We start from the raw sequence: 22,122 nt of genomic DNA, 5'->3' as shown, positions 1-22,122 counted from the left end.
CTCTGCCCCTGAAATATCTTAAAGATGCATCAGCTCATGGCAAAGGGTGATGCCACTTTGAAACAAAGTGCTTTTAAACCCCAGAACCCCCAGGTGAGCCCAGGGGCTGCCCTTCCTCTTTAAGACCTGTTGCTTTACACACGTGGAGCAGGAAGGAAGAAGGCAGGGTTTGGCCCTCTGGAGCCATAATAATCACCATCAGCATCATCATCATCATCATCACAGGCACATCTCAGCCTGCTGGGGGCTGGAGCACTACACTCTGTTATGAAGTTATTCTACATGTGCAATGAATATATATCTTTGAATTACAGCCTCCCAGGAAGAAGCCTGGGACAACAAGGGGAATATTTTCCTGCTGGAGTAAGCCAATGGAATAGCACAGGCTAATGCTGGTGGCTTACCAGTGACAGGCTGGCAGGCCCATGGAATTAAAACATCACTTTCTTTGCATCTGCACCAGCCCACAGAGCTGTGAGAGCATCTCGCAGCGCGTGCCTTAGTGAGTATTGCACACCCCTCGTGCACAGGGCCTTCAACCTGCCAGGCACAAGGTCTGGGAGCCCGCCTGAGTGAGCATCCCTAGGTCAGGGACAACATTAGCAAGTAAATATTCCAAAAGTAACGGACAGAAACTAAACCCTGTTTATAAACGCAGGAGGAGAAGGGCTTAATTTTAATTCCATTCTACTTTCACATTTCCAAAACAACGTTGGCTTGGGTTTTGCTGCTCCAGATGTACACTGCTATAAACAGGAGAAGAATCAGAGTCACTGCTTCTTTTCAGAGTGATAATGGCTGCTCTGAAAACTTACAACTTTTGACATGTGTGTTTTGAGCGAGTTCCTCATCATAAGCACTGCAGAGGAATTATAAAAATATTAAATTACATGAAAACAAACAACCACAGGTTCCCTAAAATGACCTCAGATATATAAAACGGGGAAATATCTTGGCAAAGCAGAAACTACTGCTGCTGGAGAGTGGTCAAATTTTGTCATTTTCCTTCTGGAGTAGGGCTTTAAAAGAACATGCTCTAGTGCACAGATGTTGCACGCTGTCTTTTAAAATCTGCACTGGCTCATTTCAGTACCTAGAGGTATCATTACACAAACTTTGCTCTTTTTATTCTTCCCTACATGCAAAAAAAAAAAAGAAAAAAAAATCTACATCATTGAAATCTGTCCAAAAATAAACAAGGAAATCAGATCACCCTCAGATTTCAGAAGCTGAGGTCTGCTGTACTCTGACACCACACATGTCTGACACTGAGTTCTTTTCCCCTATCCAGCAATAGGATGTGCTCGTTTATAACAGAGAAGGATAGATGCAACAAAAGCTTAATGTAAATTCATTCACTGAGGGCAATACACCATTTCATTGATTTATATTATCACAGATGGGAGTGCACACATTTCATTTAAACCCCAAATTACCATGTTGGAAGGGGAGGGGAAGAGGAGCAGACAAAGTTCCATAAAGCCAGCGGTATCTGTATATTCATTCTTAATTTCCTTTAGCAGAGAAACAGCATTACCTTTTATTTCTCCAAAGTTCCCTGATCCCATGGCAAGAAGCTTGTCTTTCCAGTCCTTTGATAGTAGCTTTTCAATACTGGGAGTTTCTGAGTGAAGGGGGGGAAAAAAAAGTAAGCAAATCAACATGACTGTCTCCACAATAGAACTCATTAAAAGTCTATCTGCTAAAAATAAGGCCAACCCTATTCTGGGCCCCAGTTCGTAATGACTTCATCAACAAACTGATAAGAGGGGAGGGAAGAGAGGGGGAAAAAAAAAAAAAGGGAACAAAAAATAAAAAAACTGAATGTGTTTTGTCACCTGCTGTTTCAAAACCATTAGCTTTTTCCTCTAGTGGAACAAAGCTCCGGTAATTCTGTACTACAATGGGCACACATAAACCTGCAGTTCATTGTTTTTCAATTTGGTGAACAAGTTGCTGCCTATAATGGATGCCTGTCAGTTTCTGGGTGTTAGTCTGCAGTCAAAAAATAATTATGTTGATAAAATGCGGAGTAAAGAGAGAGAGAGAGAAAGAGAGAGAGAGAGAAGCAAAGAATTAGCTCCTAAATCTGCTACATGTAATTATATCCCTCTGAGTCTTTACAATTACATCCACTTTATAATGTGTGTTTAAACATCGTGTGGTGGTAAGCACACTGTGGAAAGATTTTCCGGTAACACGCGCATTATAAATAATAATAAAAAGTTGGGTATGGAAAAAAGCTTTAAAAGACTGCAAAATCCAGAGGGAGAAAAGGCATTGCTTAGAATGGAAACCCATTATTTGCTCATTTCAGATTCTATCACTTCCTTTAAAAATAAAATAAAATATATTTGTTCAGTATTTTCAGGGAAAATGCAGCGAGGGTGTGGATGGGTCTGATATTTATGTCTGCAACTCTTGTGTTCTGACCTCTTTTTGTGTAGAATTTTAATGCATAAGTAAATATAAATGCTAATAAAATTCAGAGAACATTAAACTCAATTCCAAACAATGTAATTGTATATTCTTGTCAGCATTTAGATGGGTACACAATTACAATAGCTTTCAATCCCACGATTAGCACTGCATTCAGTCAGAAAATGGAGTGTACTAAAAGATAAGTGTCCCAGTATGTGCCATCTAAATAACAATACCCACACTTATTATCTGGATCTAAGACATATACTGCAATTCTCCACATTGGTGTTTATGTGTATTTGTATTTGCTCAGGCATTTGTTTACCCCCTACCAGGAGCATAAAGGGAGTACACGTTAACTTATCAAAGGGACCGTCTGGCCTAGAGACCGCGCAATTATTAGCAACTGGTTAACTTTCCCCACAGTAAAAACCATTACGAGCAACCTTCATTATCTCGTTTGGCTAATTGCAGCTCCTCGCCCCGGCTCGGAGGCGCTGCGCTCCCGGGGCGGCTCTGCCGGCGGCGCTCCCCGCGGAGCCCGCGACCTGCCCGGGACCAGCGCTGGTGCCCGGGGAGCACCGCGCAGGGATGCTCTCCGCATCCCCCGTCAGCCTGGGCACTCGCGGGCAGAGGGACGGACGGACACACAGCCGGGAGAGCAGCGACAGCCTCCGGACGGCGCGGGAGGCGCTCGGCTGCGCTCCGGGTTCGCGCACCTGGCAGCGCCCCGAGCTGCCCGGGCCGAGCCCCGGGTGCCCCAGCGGGGCTCCTCCGCGGCTGGAGATCGGGACCCCCGAGCGCGGCTCCAGCCCCCGAACCGCGGGATGCCGGCGGCTCCGAGCCGGGGCCGAGCCGCGCTCCGGCCGCTGCTGAACTGCGTCCGTCCCCTCGAAGAAACCATTCCCCACAGCGAGAATAGGTCAGACAAACGCCGCCCCTTTTCCTCGTTTCTTTTTTTTTGATATGTTTTTTTAATCGCTATCCCTCCGTGCTTTTCGGGAAGCTGCGGAGCGGCGTGGAAACAGGCCGGAGCAAATGCGGCACTCGCGGCGCAGAGCCGTCACTCTTTAAAAGCCAACAAACCTTTGCAAAGGAGGAATGCGGCAACAGGGATCCATTGTGAGCTGACAATGGGCTCCAGAGCCTCCAGGCACCAAAAGCAGCCCGCCTTACTTTCAACTCCATTGTCAGCAAAGTCCACGACACAGCTTTTCCCCCGCGGCAGGACAAAACACTCGCCGCGGTACGCTCGAGAACAGGCACAAGTCCTCTGCCTAACTTGCTGCCTTAAAGCTGCAGGAGCCGCTCAGGAGCCGGGCTGCCAGAGCCCCGCTGCGCTGGCCGCTGCCTGCCGGCATCCCTGCCTGCCCGAACCCCTATTTGCTTGGACCCCTGCCTGCCCGAATCCTTTCTCGCCCGACCCCCTGTTTGCCGGCATCCCTCCTTGCCCGAATCCTTATTTGCCAGCATCCCTCCTTGCCCGAATCCCTGCCGGCCCGATCCCCAGTTTGCCATCATCCCTCCCTGCCCGATCCCCAGTTTGCCAGCATCCCTGCCGGCCCGATCGCCGCCTGCCCCGCTGCCGTGCCCGCCGCCCCGCAGCCGCCCGGGCCGGTGGCGGTGCCTGTGCCCGGGGCAGCCGGAGCTGTGCCCGGAGCTGTGCCCGGGGCAGCCGGAGCTGTGCCCGCCGCAGGGCTCCCGCTCCAGCCCAGCAAGGCCGGCAGAGCCGCTCGAATACGGGGGCAGCAGTGAACGCGGCGGACGGCCGTGTATCAATGACTGAATTTCTGCGAGAACGGTAAAGATCGCAGCAGGAAACCGCGATTAGAGATGTGAAAGGCCAAATGGCAAAATCCCAATAGTAACAATGCATCTGTTCATTAATGTGTGAATATGAGTAATATGAAAATTTAACACAATTATAAGCCCCCTCAGCAATCCTGATGGCATAAAATAGATTGTGGTGATCTAATCAGTGCTGCCCCTGTTGAAACACTGTATGTTAACTATTCAAAATAATATTATATAGATTTTTTTTTCCTTTAAAAACCCCCAAGCAATCACATCAAATTGATGTCGTAACTTAGTCTCAAACCTCTCTTGGTTTGAACTGCCATTTTTACGTAAGACACTTCAACTCAATTTTGACACAGAATCAGCAAATAATCATCCTTGTGCTAATACTTAAAAAGAACTTTAATTCCAAAAGACAATAGCTTCCCCACCCCTATAACTTTACGGAGCCAAAGACCCAGATTAGATTACAGCTTGTTTAATTCTATTATATACCATGTTAACATCTTGTACTTACATAAAATATGCTATTCATAAACTCAGCCTATCACATTTCAGTAACTGCTTGTGAAATACCTTATGCACCATGTCTTGGAAAGAAACATTTATTATGTCATTAAAAATGACATTAAAAAAAGATTTGAAATTTACACATCTTAAATAAAAATAGCTGTTTAAAAGGTTACGACAGTAGAGATTCCACGAGTTACACAGAAACAAAGTCATCCTTTGTTCAGCTTTTTTTAGACTTGATTGGGAAGATGATGCTCTCAAATTAAGAAATAAACACTGTCTCTTGTTTGCAAGGCAGGCATTCTCTGGATTCACTGGAAAGTCAGTAAAACTTTTAATGCTTGCACGTATAATGTGCAGCTTGAATCAGGGAAAGGTGGCCTGCCCACAGGAACTGCCATTCCTGATCCCTACTCCAGCCGTTCCTCTCCTCTCAGATTTCCCAAAATCACATTTTCTATGTGCAAAATCTGAGCTATATCGTGACAGACTCTGGATGTGCATCAGGACAGCTATGCATCACAATGCTGTGTATTTCCAAAAGGCTACGCATGGTGCTCTGAGTATTCACAACACCTAATTCACCCTCTGCGAAGAACCCAGAACTGCCCCTTTCCTTCTTCCAAGCCCCCCTGAGCCGAGAGTGCTCCCCAGTACCCATCTGCAGGGAGGGTCCTGTGGCACACAGCAAACCAATCCCACGTACAGCACAGGACGAATTGCCCTGCAAGCCTTGTTCCTAGACTGCTTGTGAACAGTAATCCCTTGATCTCTGGCATGTTTGCTCCAGACACACCGTGAGGAGAGTTACGGGGAGGGCCCCAAAGAGAAGGACTGAGATGGAAAGAAGAACAGGAACCATCAACTAAACACTGGCCAAGAGGCGCCCAACTGAGTCAACAGAGATACAAAACACTCCACAAAAATCATTTCTGCTGTGTCCATTCAACACATTCATCGCCATTAGCTCTTTCTAGAGATGTTTACAGCACCTTTGGTTTTCCTCCTTTCCCCCTGCTTTGTACACTTGTCTGCATCACTGGTGAATTGTGCCAGCAGCTCCCGGTGCTCCTGCCCCACTGGTGAGTGTCCCAGTGCCCGTGCCAGCAGCTCTCAGTGCCCCTGCCCCACTGGTGAGTGCCCCAGTGCCTGTGCAGCAGCTCCTGGGTGCCCCTGCCCCACTGGTGAGTGCCCCAGTGCCTGTGCCAGCAGCTCTCAGTGCCCCTGCCCCACTGGTGAGTGCCCCAGTGCCTGTGCAGCAGCTCCTGGGTGCCCCTGCCCCACTGGTGAGTGCCCCAGTGCCTGTGCCAGCAGCTCTCAGTGCCCCTGCCCCACTGGTGAGTGCCCCAGTGCCTGTGCAGCAGCTCCTGGGTGCCCCTGCCCCACTGGTGAGTGCCCCAGTGCCTGTGCCAGCAGCTCTCAGTGCCCCTGCCCCACTGGTGAGTGCCCCAGTGCCTTTTAAATCTGATTTTTGGTATGCTAACAAGCATGTCACTGTCCCTCTACTCCTGCATTTGATACTTAAATGCAGCTCCACTGACTTCCTTGCTTAACAGCCCTGAAGTTCTCGCACTGGGAAAGGAGTGGTTTGTTTCCAGGAAATGGACGAGGCTACAGAGCCATAGTAAGAGAGAGGCACAATTTTTATCACTGCTGGACTTCTGTTGAATTTAGTCTTCTTCCTGAAGTTGATTTTTTTTTTGAGCATTGTAGCTCCCCTTTGGGACTGGACCTAACCCTGCTCTCACTTCAGTGGCAGCACAGATGCCCACGCACCTGGACCTGCCTCAGCAGCCTTCCGAAAGCCAGCCCAACAGCTCAGCATTCCCGCCAGGCCCTGCCTCTCCAGCAGCTCCCTCCAATCCCCGCTCCAGGGTCACAGCCCCAGAAATCCACTTACACCAGCTCAGAATGGTGCTTGGTGCCAAATCTCTATCACCCCTCCGTGCTCCTGCTGATCATTTACTGAAAGCAAACTTTGGCCTCCTGCTTCCAGGGAAAGGCACACAATCCCAGCGCGCTGTGACAGGGCAGGAACAGGAGCTCTCCACCCCAGGCATGCCCCAAAGAGCCGCGTTTGAAGAAGGCATGGGGGAGAAAGCTCTGCTGCTACAGAGGCAGCAATGACTGAAGGGCAGGAGGCTGGTGTAAGCTGACCACGAGTCAAGAGAAGGGTGAGCCCCCCACGTGCAGGGCATCTGGATGCCCAAGGAAATGCCCAAAGGGTTCCCTCCTCTGTAACCGCAGTGAGCAGAACTTGCCCTGGGCTGAGAGAGAGATACCTCTTGGAAAAAAGTAAAAGATTGGCACTGTTGAGTCAGGGATGGAATGGATGACTCCAGTCATCAGAAGGAGAAGTAGAATAATAATTTATTAGCAGGAAGTTGTGAGCTTTGTAGTCTCACTCACTGGGACCTGACTGGTATCAAAGTGAAAACCTCTCACCTTACTGGAGAGCCATGAACAGCACACTCTAGAGACCCAGAGCTATAAACAATGGTTACGGAAAGAGAGATAATAATTGTTTTAATTCTTTTCCTCTGAGATTCCCAGGCTCAGCCTGGGAGAAACTGTCACTGTTCTTTCTTTGAACTGAAAATATCCACAGAAGATGCATGGCCTTGGCAAGGATGAAGACACAAAGTGCAGCAAGAACAGAGAGAAGCCAAGGGTTGCTCAATGCCCAGCCAGACCACCAAACATTTCCTGCCAACAGCAGTTATTCCTAGAGGAAGGAGTATTTGGTTGGCACAAATTACCATGAATGAACATCAGCATTGCCTGATACACCTCCCACTTCTGGCAAGCACCTTCCTTTGTATCAAGAGAGCACTGGCAAACACTGAGCTGGCACCCATTACTCACCTTGTTCTTCTGCTGAGTCATAAATACGTTCCACCTGTCAGCCACAGTCCCACCCAGTGCTCCTGCAACCCTCACCTACCAACATGCCGCCCCGCTGGCATCCTTTTCTCTGCTCAGGCACCACAGCAAACCCCCTCTGCTCTAAATCAGGAATTGAGAGTGAGGGCAGATTTCCACTCTGCTTTTATCAGAGCAGAGAAACATGCAGACAGAAGAAATTTCTCTGTTTTTATTAACAGGCTCTTACCTATACAAAATCAGAAACGATTTTCATGGCAAGGAAAATAAAGCAACTATTATGAAGAAATGGTTGGTATCAGCAGGTTACATAGACATGCAGCATCTGCATACACATATGGTTCTCCATCAACAGAATCATGCTTTTAGGGAACTACTTGCAGCTAGGCAAGACACTATGAATCACGAGCAGGCACAACACAGAATGTATTTAAATTTGGAAATCAAAGACCACAAAACATACATTTTTCTCTTGCCTTCCAGGAAGCACTGCAATTTTTCACCAGTCTAAAAGCAGTTTAAACTTTTGGAGCAGACACTAGGAAACACCTCTATCAATGTAAATATTGTTCAAATGTGGGACATGGCTGCTCGGGCGTGAGAAGCAAAAATGTGGTGCTGAGCACAATGCTACCTGGGGCTTCTCAGACTGGCCAGAAAGTGGTGTGCTGTTGGGTTCTGGGGGTTTGGGGTTTTTTTTAACGCACAAAATGTTTTTTGGTCTTCGGGCACAAACTGACAGAGCTGAAGCAAACATCCCACGTACAATATCAGGGAGCTGTGGTGCTCTGGCCAGCACACCACAGTATGACTCTTTCTGCACCACTCCATCACAACCACTGTGCAGCAAACAGCTGGGCTGCATATGTCCATGGGCAGCTTCCAAACAGCCTAAAAACGTGGGGATGTTTATGAGGAGGAAAAGTTAGATCAGCCTTCAGATACCAGTTGTTAAAATAATTATTGTCACAGCACATTGTGCAGCTGAGATGGCCACTATGCACAGAGTGCCCCCACACAATTTCAGAAGGCTTCAACCTGAACACAGCAACCCCAAACCTCTCCAGAAGGCTTCACCCCACACATAGTAACACCAAACCTCTTCAGCAAGGCTCCAACCCAAACCCAGTAACACCAAACCTCTCCAGAAGGCTTCAGGCACCTCTCCACACACAGTAACACCACTCCACTCCAGAAGGCTGCAGCATCTGCCCTTCTTGTCCAGCAGCCCAGCCTTTTCTCCCCTGCTGTCAATGCCCTGCACCTGTGTGCCCTCTGCTCAGGGCCCTGGGCACTCCATGGCTCGTTCCCCTCAGTGCTGCTCACCTGTGCTGCCCAGCTGGAGCCCGTTAGGGATGAGCTGGGCACAGCCACCCCAATCTCCACACACTCTGGGCCTCCAAGTTATCTATTGGGCAAAGACCAGCACAAGGCAGCTAGGCAGGACAGGGAAGAGCAAAGGGACTTCTTAAGCTAGATTTGAGACCCAAAGCAGCATCTCAATCAATGGCACCCTCAGGAATAGCCAGGCTGTTGTCTGAAATTTGGGTACTCCCCATCAGCTGAGTGCCCTGGCCGTTGCTCCATTGCCTGTGTGCTTTTCAGGCTGTGCTGTCTCACTGAGCAGTCACCCACTGCAGCAGCAGTGTCACACAGGAGATGTGCAATGCCAGGGCAGCACAGCAGCCCTTCAGCCTCCCAGCAGAAGTGCCCATGTTCATTTGGGACTTACACAGGCCACAGCCAAGATTTTCTCAGCTTCCATCCTCTGCTGGTGTTCAGCCTCAGCACAGAGCCTGCTTCCAGGTGCGAAAAATTCAGGCTTTTCTCAAACTCTCTCTGTCCAACACTCCTCTGGACTGACACTGAGATGCCCAAAAAGCCCTAGGGGCTTTCTGAGACCCAAATAGCTGAGAAAACCACCTCTTCCATGAGCACATTGGGGAGCCAGCTGAGAAGCCTGCACTCCTGCTCACCTCAGCACAGGGAATTCCAGCTCTATCTCTGTTACGTGTAACGTGCTAACTTGTAGAGAATATCCTCCATTGCCTTACCTCCCTGAGAGACAGCAGACCCCACCAAGGCTACAAAGTGAATGCCAGTAACCCCCCAGAGCCCAGGGCTGTAAGCTGCTGGGTGATCACTGCCACCCCTTCCGCTGCCGAGGGCGTGGAAATCACATTCGTGTGCCAGGGCATGCTCCACTCACACTCATTGACCTGCCCTTCCACACCAAGCCTGGAGCACTGCTGGCTGCCTCAGATGGATATGGAGCTGGGGCAGGCCAGCCTCAAATGATTCTGAAACAACCCCAGAACAGTGCAGGATTTGGTCACTGCTCAGTTACCCTCCATTTAAATACTTGCCCTGAAAATACACAGTAGGATGTGGCTGGCTCAGATGCAGTCTGCCCTTCCCATTTCTGCAGCAGTGATGCCTCAGGTTTAGCTTTTATATTTTTCAGATTCTGCACTGCTTTAGAGTGTGGGTCTGAGCTTCACATCAGGGGATGGTGAGCTCTCTGCACAGAGCAGGGAGACAAAACAATTCCTGCTCCAGCTGGGCACCAAGGACAAATGATCCAAATCTCAGCCCAGGAGCACAAACAGCGTGGGCTGGAGAGAGGAAAACAAGCAGGGTGGGAGTGCCTGGGCTAAAGCTGGAACGGGACAATGAACTGCAAGGTGCAAATGGAGCAGAGCTGAGCCAAGGCAGAGACCCCGGGAGCGCTCGTGCATTTTGGGACCATTCTGGTCCATCTTGGGTTCATTTTGGGACCATTCTGCCCCATCTGCCCCATCAGGTGCAGCCCTGGCTGGGCTCTTGTGCTGTCCAAGGTGGATCCATGGAGGAGATGCTTTCAATAAATCCCTGCTTTATTCTTTAGCTCTGCCCAGCCTGTGTTCCAGCTCAGCCTCTCAAGGCATCAGGAGCAGCGGTGTCCCCCAAGAAGGGCTCTGGGAACAGCACAGGACATCACACAAAGCACAGCACATCTTCTGTCACTGAAATCTGCTGGGACTGGGTGCTCTGGATCCCCAAAGGCACTCAGGAGCACAAATCCCATTCTGGGAAGGAACTCGGGTCTGGCTGCCTTTGGAGACCCAGGCCATGGAGTTGCCCAAAGAACACATCCTGCCAAATGAGGAGTTTCACTGGCACAGGCCTTGCTGGAACATCATTTTCTGCACACACAATATTCAGGATGATTCCAGCTCCCTGCTAGCACTATCTTCTTCACCCCTAATTAATTTAACACGCAAGAATGAAGTAAGTTTTTGAACCTTATAAAACTTTAAATAAAACAAAAGTGAAAAGTTTAGATGTGCCCAGTTCTTTCCTGATGAACAAAAAATAAATACATGAAACAGAGTAACTCGCTTTCAAACACCTGAGCAGCAACCCCTTCCTTTTTAATTGAAGTTCCACCAGTAGGAATCCTTATGAAAAGAAGGGTAACAGTGAAATTAAAAAAACCCTCTCCTACACATGAAAAAAGAAGAATTCTGTCTTATTCTGTGTTCTTCAGCTTTCTAATGCCCCTTTAATTCCTGGCATCTCTAAATGAAAGAAGGAATTGATTTTCTCAGGAGTGGTCCACCCAGCAATAAAAGTGTGTCAGATGACAGAAGGGGGTAGTATTCTGAGCTCCACTGAAATCCTGCAACCACAAAGATATTTTAATATTTCCAGAGACTATTTCAAGAGTAACAGCATAAAAACAAAGATGTCTATAATTAAACAACATTAAATTTCACTTCAGTTTTGTTTTTCTGTCTCAGTTGGACAGAGATACTCCACCAGAATACATATTGCCCTGAAATACATTTTTGTACTAGTGCTACCAGCTGAGCCAGTCTCTAATTAAAGGGCCATAAGATCTTGTTAATATTAACAGAGGGCCACGGCTTTGGGCTGCTAATTTTTCACATCTTCAGCACATCCTTGATAAGAGAGAGGGATTTAAAAAGGCATTCAATGAGATGACTATACACTAACTTTTTATAGGTATTGACACACCATTAAGGATGTTCTAGGGAGATTCCACGGTTTACCCTTTGACCAACAAGATCTTTATGCTGATCTGTCACTTTTAAAGTAATTAAATGCATTCTTGAACAAACCCTAAAACAAAGCACCCAGGAGCCCCCAAAAGTATGTAATCTGAATAACCATAAAACATAAACTGAGAGCTACAGTGTTTGGCTGGAATGCCAGGGAAATCCTTGCAAAGCTCAACCACTCCACTTCTGAAATCCTAAATTCAACAGCAGCAAAGTAACCCTTCACATACAGTTACCACAGCGTTCTTACCCGAAAATCTCAGAGCAACTTACTTAAAAATGGGAAAAAAAAATTGAGTCCTGAAGTGCTGGTAATTTCCCCCAAAATGAAAAAGGTGAGGATTAGGTGTGATGAAGCTGAGGAGACAATTTTCTAAATAGCCCATCTTGCAGCCCCGGGCACTGCTGTCCCTTGCCAGCAGCAGCAAGCAGGCAGCTCTGGCCTCTGGGCTGCCAGGGGAGCTCCTCACCCCTCTGCCCCACACAGTCTGACGTGGCAGTGCCGGAGCAAGGACGAGACAGAAAGGGGAAAAAGCCAGCAAAACAAGCACCCTCGTCAGCAAGCTGCAGCTCGCACCACTGAGGGCTTTGGGGTTACTGTGGGACAGCTCTCCTTGGGGGACAGAGCCACCCTGCTCCCGCCCCAGAGAGCAGCAGGGTGAGCTGCTTCCCCATGGGAGCCAGGAAATGTCCTGCTGCAGCTGTGCTGCTTACTGGCAGAATCATCAGCTCCCACCCTCCTCCCCTACCCTGTTTTTTCCCTTTTTTTTTTTTTTTTTTTGACAGCTGTCTTCCTATCTTCCCAACAGGTGCTATTAGGCCCTGAACAATGGCGAAGGCTTTTAAGGCACTGCTGTTGACAAGTGAAAGGGAACAACAAATGGCTCAGTAGTGCTCTTCTCCCAGGGTCACTCAACCAATGGTAATAGTTATTATTTTTATTTATTAGCTCTGTGGCACTGTCCTCCATTGTCCCTCCTCCAAGCTCCCCTTTCCGTGACAGCAAGGAGCTTTTTAACTTTTAATAGAAATGGGCGAGCGCCGCGCTCCCGAGCTGGCTCTGCCTGCAAAGTGCACAGCTAATGAACGCTGGCCATTTGGAGCTGGATAATTTATGATGCCAGCGAGCAGAGGTGGGAGGGCTGCACCCAGATACGGCCATTTCTTACTCTGCCAGGAGTGACAACCAGAGCACGGGGAGCTGCGGGTCTGACGGAACAGAGAGGGGCTCTCACCCTGAATTTGGGGCTGTTTCCAGGATAGTCACAAGATCAGCAGATAAATGACATCCCCTCTCTTCAAGTTGATATCATTTTTCTTTTCCCTCCTTAGCGTTTTGCTGACTGCACCATAATCCTCTTCAGAGAACAATGGCAGGTGGAAGAAAAGTTAATTTTCCCTTAAATGAAAATGACTGCACCCATTTAAACAATGCACTCAGAAGCGTTACTGCCAGGAGAAAAAACTGTGCCAAAATGTTTTCTGATCCTAATATATTTCTGATCCACATATATTTACTAGATGAGGTTACTCAATTAATAAATGGTATGCAACAGACAAACCCTATCAAATGCAAGCCCTGTCTTGCCACTGTCCTGGCAAACCAGGTAAATATGAAGGAAACATCAGGAAATTCCACGTCCAAACGAAATCAGTAAACCAGCAAGTGACCCAGAAGCACAAATACACTTGAAAGTTGAAAATGTAAAGCTAAAACCCATCAAAGTATTGACACATTGTGGAACTGGCTGGTTTGGAGTCATGTGTTATCTATCAAATTGAGGTAATCGTGTACTATCAAAATGAGGTAATGTACATCTTTTGATCATCTGGACCTATTTATTTCAATCACAAATTGACACAATTGGGTAGTGAAAGGGCTACAGATACCAGGCTGTGGATGTGCTTCCCAGAGAAATGTGTACTATTATAATTTGAACCTAATATAGCATTGAAAGAACCAGAAAACACTCATTTGGGATGTTAATAAAGCCATTGAAGGAATTTTAAAAGTGGAAAACAGAAAGCTGGAAAGCATATCCCCCTGAAACAACAAAAACCCCACACATTAGGCCCAGACTTCTATTCTTCTTCAAAGCATGACAGACTGTTTTACCCCGGACGTGAGAATTAAAGCACATGCGCCTGATGCTAAACAACTACACACCCCGAGTGCCTCTTGCACAACATATGTGAGCACAAAACCTCAACCATCCTTTGCCAGGTGCCAAAGACAGGGACAACAATATTATTACTATTATTAATAAAGGTACACTGTAAATCAAAGTTCCTGAGGTGCAGGTAGTTTCAGAGTAAATCACACTGCCAGCGGGGGTGCAAATGGTATTTGCATGAAATCATTATGTCAAAGTAGGTAGAAATTATTAAGGCTAATCCCATCCTTGGACTTGCCTAAAATAATCTCCCAGGACTGGCACACAGGTTTCTCCACTGAAGTGCAGCGTTCCATCTGCCTTGACAACTTGTTCTGTTTGTTCTCACTTGTCTCCATTCACGGGTTTTTTGGACTCTGTTATCTTCAGCATAAACAGGGTGAGGAAATACACTGGGCTTCCTTTTGATCAGGCATTTTTCTTTCTGAGGTAGGGAATAACACCCAGATACACGGGCGGTTCAGCCATGTAGCAGCTGTGACAGGTAATCCCCAAATACCCAGAGAGAAATCAGAGAAAGTCTATCATGCACAGCTCTTTAACGTAATAGTTCTAGACAAGGGGAAAGGAAAGTCAGAGAGTAAGGGCAGGAAAGTCAAAGAGGAAAAAAGAGAAGGGAGACCAAGAAACAATGCTGAGAACAAGGAAAGAGCCAGACTAAGAAAGGGGCCAGATCCAAAATGTACTTTATTACACAGTGCACTGAAGGGGAGGAGAGCCAGGGCAACTGCAGCCACTCCCTGGCCACTGAAAACTGTCCCCAACATGGAGCCACTCCCCAGCCAGCAAACAGATTCAGACTGAAGCATCAACTGTGCCTTCACATCACTGCCAGCATGACAAAGAGAAAAAACATCTTTTTATCATAGAGGAGCCTCACTCATACCCTGCAGCTGAACTTCTTCAGAATACTTCAGAAAACTCAGGGCTTCCTTCATACACCTCAGGATGATGAAACTTCCTCTGTGGATTGTCCAGAGCCACAAGAAGGCTCATCTGCATTTAGGATGGCTTCAGGAATCACCAAGGACCAGGAAGGTGAGCGCAGGGGAGGAACAGAACACCTTCCCCAGAGCTGGGGGCATTCACTGGGCAGCTCTTTACACCACGAGGACAATCAAGAGGCACTACACTCCCCCGATAAAGAGAACACAGACCCCAGGCAGACAGAGAATGCCAGCGTTTCCTCTGATGAAGTCTGAAACAAGAAGCAATTCTCTCATTCCTGCACTGCCAGGCTCATCAATGGCCAGCTAGAATCAGCCTTCTCCCTCTCCATCCAGCAAGCCTGTCCCCGTCACTGTGGGACCTGTTTCCTTGAAAACAAGACAGGACTAGGTGTACTCATCCTCAGAGTCCTCAGCTGCCCATCTGAGAGGGCCTGCTCTAGTGCCTGGTCCCTAGACCTTAAATTAGGAATCATCTCCTTCCTGCAGCTCCAAAGCATCCACCTGTGCAGCCCTAACATCAGTGAAGGGGAAGCTAAACCAAACTGAAGCAGGATGAACAGGTTTAGATGCAGAAAGAACCACTTAGAAGAGACCATACAACAGACCTGCAACATCTGGAGCTCAGGATCATACTCATTCCTCACCTGTGTGTGGTGGTAAAGACATCTGGGCTCTGCTGTGAATGGGCAGGAGCTGCACTTTGCTCTGTCAGACAAAGCTGGTACCTGTGATCTCTGCATTTGTGCTCTCATCTTCAGCATTTCCACCTTTCGTGCCACAAAAGAAAAAGGGCATCTTCTGAAACAGCTCTGTTAAAACAAGGTGTCTCTCCTAAGAGCCTGGCCTCAAATTCAAGATGCTCAGGGGGACATCCACCTCCTGACAAAACAGGCAAACCCAGACCTCCTGCATGATGGTGATCTCAAGCACTGGCTGGGCTGCAGCTGACTCAAGGGCTGGGACACACAGAATAATGTCTAGCTGGCTAGACAAACCTCCACCAGGAGCTGTTCCTGCCGCTCAGGAATGCAACCTTGCAGGACCTGACAGTAAAAGTGGGTGCTTTTTGGGAGTGGCAACTCCTTCAAATAAAGGTCAAACCTGTAAACACAGAGCATACTGCACAAAAAAAAAAAAAATCCATGAAAGGACCCAGAGAGCAGATCTAGCTGTGCAGGGATGTGTGCAGCTCTGCTGCTGGGATTTCTGGCTCCAGCTCTTTGTGGGGTAACTCTGAACACTGACTCAAACCACCTCCTAGTGCCTAAGAAACTCAGCTAAATCTTCGTGTTTGCATGGCAATCACTTCAGTCAGGTAACTGTTGGTGCAGCTGTGAAAAAAACCAATCCAAGTCCAGAATCAGCTGCACCTCAGTCTTAACAGTGAAACAGCTCATGCTGATGGACTCTGAACAGTAATACCATTATCAAACTGTTGTATGGAACCACATCTTTTGTGATTTAATTCTGTGGCTAACACTGATATCTCAGTAGGGTACCTACCTTTTTTTCAGCCACAATGCTCAACAATATGCAGTTTACACAGAGATTTATTTCACATCTAGCAAGAGATGCTTGGAAAAAGAACCACATGCAATTCAGCTTTTCTTTTTCAATGCTGAGATAAACCTAGGGCTGAGACTGAAATATCTTCTCTTAAACCCACCTCTGAGTAAGATAGAGAGGTCTTTGAATAAATGTATCTAAATGTTCTTCTGGCATGCAGATATGAAGCAGAGCCACACCAGACACATGTCAGCATGTCAGTATGCCAGAAAAGGACCCAGAGTCAGGACCAGAAGTGCTGGAGTGAAGCAGAGGGATGTGTGGCTCCTGTGGAGTAAGGCAAAGGCCAAGGGTAAATTCCCAGATTGCATGAGAACAGGGTGCCTGGGAAGGTGAGGTGTGCAGTAATTGCAGAATGGAGTAACAGGGAATTTAATAGATCAGAAAAGGCTGAATAGGGTAACAGGCCCATTGTTCAGAAAGTTCTCTTTTGTGGCCAGGCTTTAAGAGAATGCCAGAGAAACAAATGACTTAATCCTGGGGGGATGCTGAGGCATAAATGGAAGTAGTCTATTCCACCTTGAAAGCCAGTGGAGTAAATTTCTGTATCACATAGCCACGCTGAGGACTGCAGCTTCCAGCAGAGCCTCCAGACTTTGCAATTGGCAGCACCCCGACACTCATGCCCTCCCATGTGCCCCTTGTCTCTCCAGCAGCATTTTTCCGTGTCCTCTGTGGGCAGACAGTCTCACAAACGTGGTCAGATGCCATGTAAAACACTTGGCTACAGGGCAGAGCAGAGCGAAGGAATTCTTCAGGGCTGGCTCACCTTCCCTCCCCTGTTCTAAGCACTGAGCTCCTCCTGGGGCTCTGTGAGCACTGCAGCACCAAGTGACACAGCCCCCTTGCCAGAGGCATGGCAGTGCTGCACGGGACACTGCAGAATGCTGGCCAGCCTCCCAGCCTCTGCTGAGCTCCACCTATCCCTGGGGACTGCCCGTTCCCCAAGCCCTGCTAAAGCACATGATGGAGCTGGAGGGCCCTGGGACATCAAAGACAGCATTTTCCCAGCTACCTTAACACAAGCTGAATCAAGAATACAGAAAGGACAGCCCAATTAAAAAAGGTCACGCTCTATAATACTGAATATGTCACACCTTTCCAGAACCTGTCACACCCTTCCAGAACCTCAGAACCTATCACACTTTTCCAGAACCTGTCACACCTTTCCTTGCAGGGATGGCAGAGTTAAAAGTGACACCATCATCTTTGGCTGTATAAATAACAGAAGAGCCGGGATATTGTGCATTATATGGTTCAAGGATTAAGGAGAATATAAAACAACTGGGTTTTTTCCATAGGAAAAAAGGTAGAAATACACATTTCTCAGTCGCCCATAATTTCTTAATGCAAGTAACAGATTCTTAATTAAGAAAAAAAAAATAATCTCAAGCTCATTCTAACTCAGGCAGAAAAGTGAAATGTAGAAATGAAATGCAACAATCCCCAAACCAAACTTTTTCCAGATCTTTATGAAACTCAGTCTCTAGTGCTCAAATTCCTACTACAGCTAGATGAAATCTATCAGTTGGCTCTAAATTTGGCTACAGAAATTCCACAATTCTCTATGAGTCTTTTGAATGAAATTCCATTCTAAAACAATTAGCAGAGAAAAATTAATTTGCCTTCCAAGAATTCAGGGTTAGAGATGTGCAGCTCAGCTGTGACTGATGGTTTACTTGGTAGGCAGGGTGTTGTACTTTTTATTCTTTTTCCCTTTCCTTTTGCCAGAGGAAAAAAAAAAACAGATCACCACGGGTACACATTTCTTGAGAGCTCTGCACAAAAGAGCTCTCAAAAAGAGCTCCTGCAAAGCCCTGATCTGACTTTATTGAAACACTTGTTTCTACACTTATTACAGATACTTTTTTTGTGAGAGTTTAAAACATATAAAAGCAGCTTTGAACATTTCTAACTCAGGAAAAAAAAAAATCAAGGCACGAGAAGTTTCCTCCATCCTATTTAAATTACTTTTGGGTAGCTCTCTGTGGGGCTACTACAAATTCCTTTAACCCCACCAGTCTCTTGGCTCCATTAATGATGCATCTGAAGCACTCACCCTTCTGCAGGAGAGTGTGGGATCCCCAGGCAGACACCCACACCCCCCTAAACTGGGAACAGTGACCTCAGGGAGACATCAGAGCCTCACCCCTGCAGCCAGGGTGACGCTGGGATGCAGAACACAGACAGTATTTGGAGGAGTCGAGAAGATGAGGGGCTGGGTGAGTGGATTTCTCACTGTCAGTGGGGAGAGGCTTCCCATCACTTCAGAGCAGTTCTCCTGAGGACTAAACCACTCTGGGCTCGCCAGCACTGCTGCATCCCTCTGTCTGAACACCCCCCACAGCCAGACTGCTCAGCAGCCCCTGCCACCACGTGCTCCTGCCACTCTGCACAACGCTTCAGCCAGGGCTGAGCGACATTAACTATGATTATCAACAAAAAATGTATTTCCACAATGGCCTTTTCTGGCCACTGCTGTAGCGCTCTGCTCCCGGAGCTGTGTTTATAAAGAAACGTGTGGTGTATTTTCCATTAAAGGCCTTGGCAGGAGTTTCTGTAGTTTTTCTCATGTATCGCAAGTTCAATACTCTTTCTGCATTTGCTTCACAATAACCAGTCCATTTCCAAGTGATTAATTTTCTATTCTAAAACAATGCATTCCTTTCCCCTCTCATTTTGCTGGTGTGGGTTTTTGTCATGGTTTTTTTTTTTTTTCCCCTTTTCTTACCAAGAGAAAAAAAAATTCTTTTTCAATGACATCATGGTATAAAATTTTCAAAGCAGGTTTTAGCGGGAGATATGCAGATTGCTTTGAAAAGTTACCCTCATAAATAACAACAAAGTACTGAATTATCAAGGCTGTAACTCAGTCAAGAGGTGCTGTAACTATTTAAATGATATGACCTCAGCAGAACCTCTTGATTGAATTGCAGCCTTTCATTAAACTGGGCACTCTGTATTATTTTCTCTGAACTAGAGTAAATCAGGATGGTAAAGAGATTAGCCCCCAAGCCCATCTCTTTGTGATCTAGAGGCATATAATTTTTAACCATTACCTCAATTTTGTAACTTAAAAAGCCCAAGCATAATCTACTGTGTCAATAATTCCCTTCCTTGTACAGGGAATGACGACACCACAAAATGCTACTGTGTAACCCAGGTACACTGAGAAACTGAAGGGCTCCTACAGGAGCAAGATTCCACTACTGAAATCTAGAGAAAAGTGGGGAAAAAAAAAAAAGGAGGGAGAAGAGAAAACTGTAGATTCACAGCACTGCTGCTTCATTCACAAAAAGCTGCAAACCAGAAGGGACCATTAGCTCATAGAGGCTCATCTTCTATATATATTACTGAATATTCATTATTTCATCAACCAAAATCAAACCTTCCTCTGATTTATTCCTAACTACCATTTTACTAGAAGAGAAACAGCTGGCCTCTGAGTCAGGACATTCCATAAATATCTCCTTGCTTTTACTGGAAAGCTGTGTGTGTAGGGATGAGGGTGGAGGGAACCAGGGTACTCACAACACTCTCCCTGTTCATCTCCAGCTGGCTGATATGATGCTGCCTCCATATTTGGAGAGAGACAACCTCCACACCAGTGGTTCCCAAACAAACCCACAACAACAACATCCACGTTTGGGAACTTTTTACGGAGCGGGTCCACGCAGGAGCTGCCCAGCTCGTGCAAGAGGCCACTGCAGCGGGCAGGCAGGGGTCCCTTGTCCAAAGAGAGCTTCCCAGGCTGCTCAGCAGGGCCTGGGGCATGATTTGGGAGGAACAAGCTCGCCCACAGCTCCTACCATAGCCTGGAAGACGATGGTGCTTTCCTCACCCGGCCATAGAGCGCTTCAGTTTTCCTCACTGCTCGGACTCTGCCTCCTTTTCAAAGCCCCTACATTTAACTCGGTGAGAGAAAAGCTACAGTAAGTCCCTTTTCCCTATTTTCTTATATTTGTGTAGCTGTGAGACGTTTTGCAAAGGAGGGGAGCAGCAGCCAGCCCCTGACAACAAAAGGGCCACTGTGGCTGCGCCAGTCCCAGACGCGGTGGAAGGCAGCCCACAGGAAAAGGGCTGGCTCCAGCGCGGGGCTCCGGCCGAGCACAGGCTCTGCATTCACTCAAATTGGCAACAGGTCCCTCTGTTCCTGGCTTTGAGCTGTGAACAAGGCTTGGGATTGAATAACCAATTATACAACCGCTGACTGAGTTTATCCAAGGTTTGCAAACTGCTATAATGGCCCAGTATTCACGGACTGTTTTATCCTTTTCCAGATATAGTGTCATATCTCCCCTTGTGCTCCATTTACATGTCACTTTATTACATACATCCATTAAAAAGGTTAATACAATGTCACAGTCAATGCCTAAATGTTGCCATTCAGTATCCTCGCCTTGCTCCCCGCTACATTTCACATTCACACGTTTCTTTCTGTGCCCCTCTCCTGCGGGCTGCGCTCGCTCACACTCGCACACTCCTTCCTGCTGCAAGTTAAATCAATTTGCTGTCGAGAATACAGAGCAGAGCACCAACAAAACGGTAGCCAGGAGTCAATAGAGTAAAAACTGCATGCTCCCTCAAGTTGCCAGTCATGGTGAGTGCTCTGTGCCGCCAGTGACGGGAATAACCTTTCCATCTCCCAAAGTTCAGGGAATCGCTTCAACCTGCAGGCGCTGCTCCCGAATCACCTGGGTCTCTTAAATTATCAGCGAAGTTCACTTGCTAAGAAAGTCTAAGTGGCTCTTCTTACTTTTAGATAAACTTTAAACATACCACTAACTGTTCTCCTCTAATTTTTAACACTTCCCAACTCGACCCCACCTACAGCCCAGACGCGTAGGAGGCTGGAAAAGACTGAAAAAAAAAATAGAGCCAAAATTTTCAACATCTTCCTGTGAGTTACTGATAGAGATCTGGCTTAAATTTGTTTGCTGTTTTCCTCTTTTGCAAAATATTATCTTCTCCGATCAAACTGATCATCTCTGCACAGAATTTTCTCAAAACAGTAAGAAAAGAAAATTTTAAACAATTCAAATCTTCTACAGGTTCACTTTTTGAGGTAAAGGGATTCATGTCACTTATTAAATTTTTATTTCCTACTGCCCTATTGATAAAAAAATAGGGCAAGAAATCAAAAGACAAAATTTTACATTTTGATTTTATGCAATACAACTGACTGCTGTTTGCAGGTATCACTGGCAGGAAAGTACAACTTTTGAGTAAGGTGCAGCTTCTGAGATGATCAGTTCAACAGGAGATCTCCAGTGGAAACACAGCAAAGCTATATTCATTTAACAAAGCAATGGTTATTTATTCCAGTTTCTGGAATAAATAAACACTGATTTTCACTTAACTTTATGGCTTTTTGCAGTTAGGAGTAGGGCAGTTTGGAAAAAAGAATTTGATCTTGACAACTAAAGAACCTGTGGATATCTTCCATTCTCCCTCAATTTCCTGGGGTTTGAGACTTCATCTTTTTGGTGTCTGACCATGAAAGTCATGGACACAGAACAAATGTTCTTAAAAGGACTACTTTTGTAGAACCTAATTGTTTATTTACTGATTATCAGTCCAGAAAGTGCACAAATATTTGAAAGTCATCTAAGCCAAAGGCATTATCAACTCATCATCAGTAAGTGAAGCTTGACTGCAATAATAGAGCATTTTTTACCAGTAACACAAAATACACTGCTCATGTGAACTGTACACTGCTCCCACTCAGTCAAGACAGAGTCATTCACTGGGCTA

The 22,122-nt window shown here is 46.7% G+C and overlaps 1 protein-coding gene across 13 annotated transcripts in view; it reads right to left on the bottom strand.

The window, feature by feature from the left end:
- SOX5 (SRY-box transcription factor 5) overlaps positions 1-22,122 on the bottom strand; it is a 281,758-nt gene that overhangs the window by 154,014 nt on the left and 105,622 nt on the right. For 11 of the 13 annotated variants that reach the window (XM_038155101.1, XM_038155099.1, XM_038155102.1 and 8 more), the window contains one exon: positions 1,538-1,624. The exons of 1 other annotated variant lie outside the window; for it this stretch is intronic. In XM_038155101.1, coding sequence (XP_038011029.1) covers positions 1,538-1,624 — 87 coding nt within the window. Of the gene's footprint in view, positions 1-1,537; positions 1,625-3,507; positions 3,816-22,122 lie in introns of those variants that run through there. One more of the 13 variants, XM_038155110.1, reaches the window with a different exon arrangement.

The sequence above is a fragment of the Motacilla alba genome, chromosome 1A (assembly GCF_015832195.1).
Source record: "Motacilla alba alba isolate MOTALB_02 chromosome 1A, Motacilla_alba_V1.0_pri, whole genome shotgun sequence".
In the NCBI taxonomy this organism is placed as follows: domain Eukaryota; kingdom Metazoa; phylum Chordata; class Aves; order Passeriformes; family Motacillidae; genus Motacilla; species Motacilla alba.
Note: the sequence above shows the minus strand (reverse complement) of the source record. Positions and strands in the feature narration are given on the sequence as shown.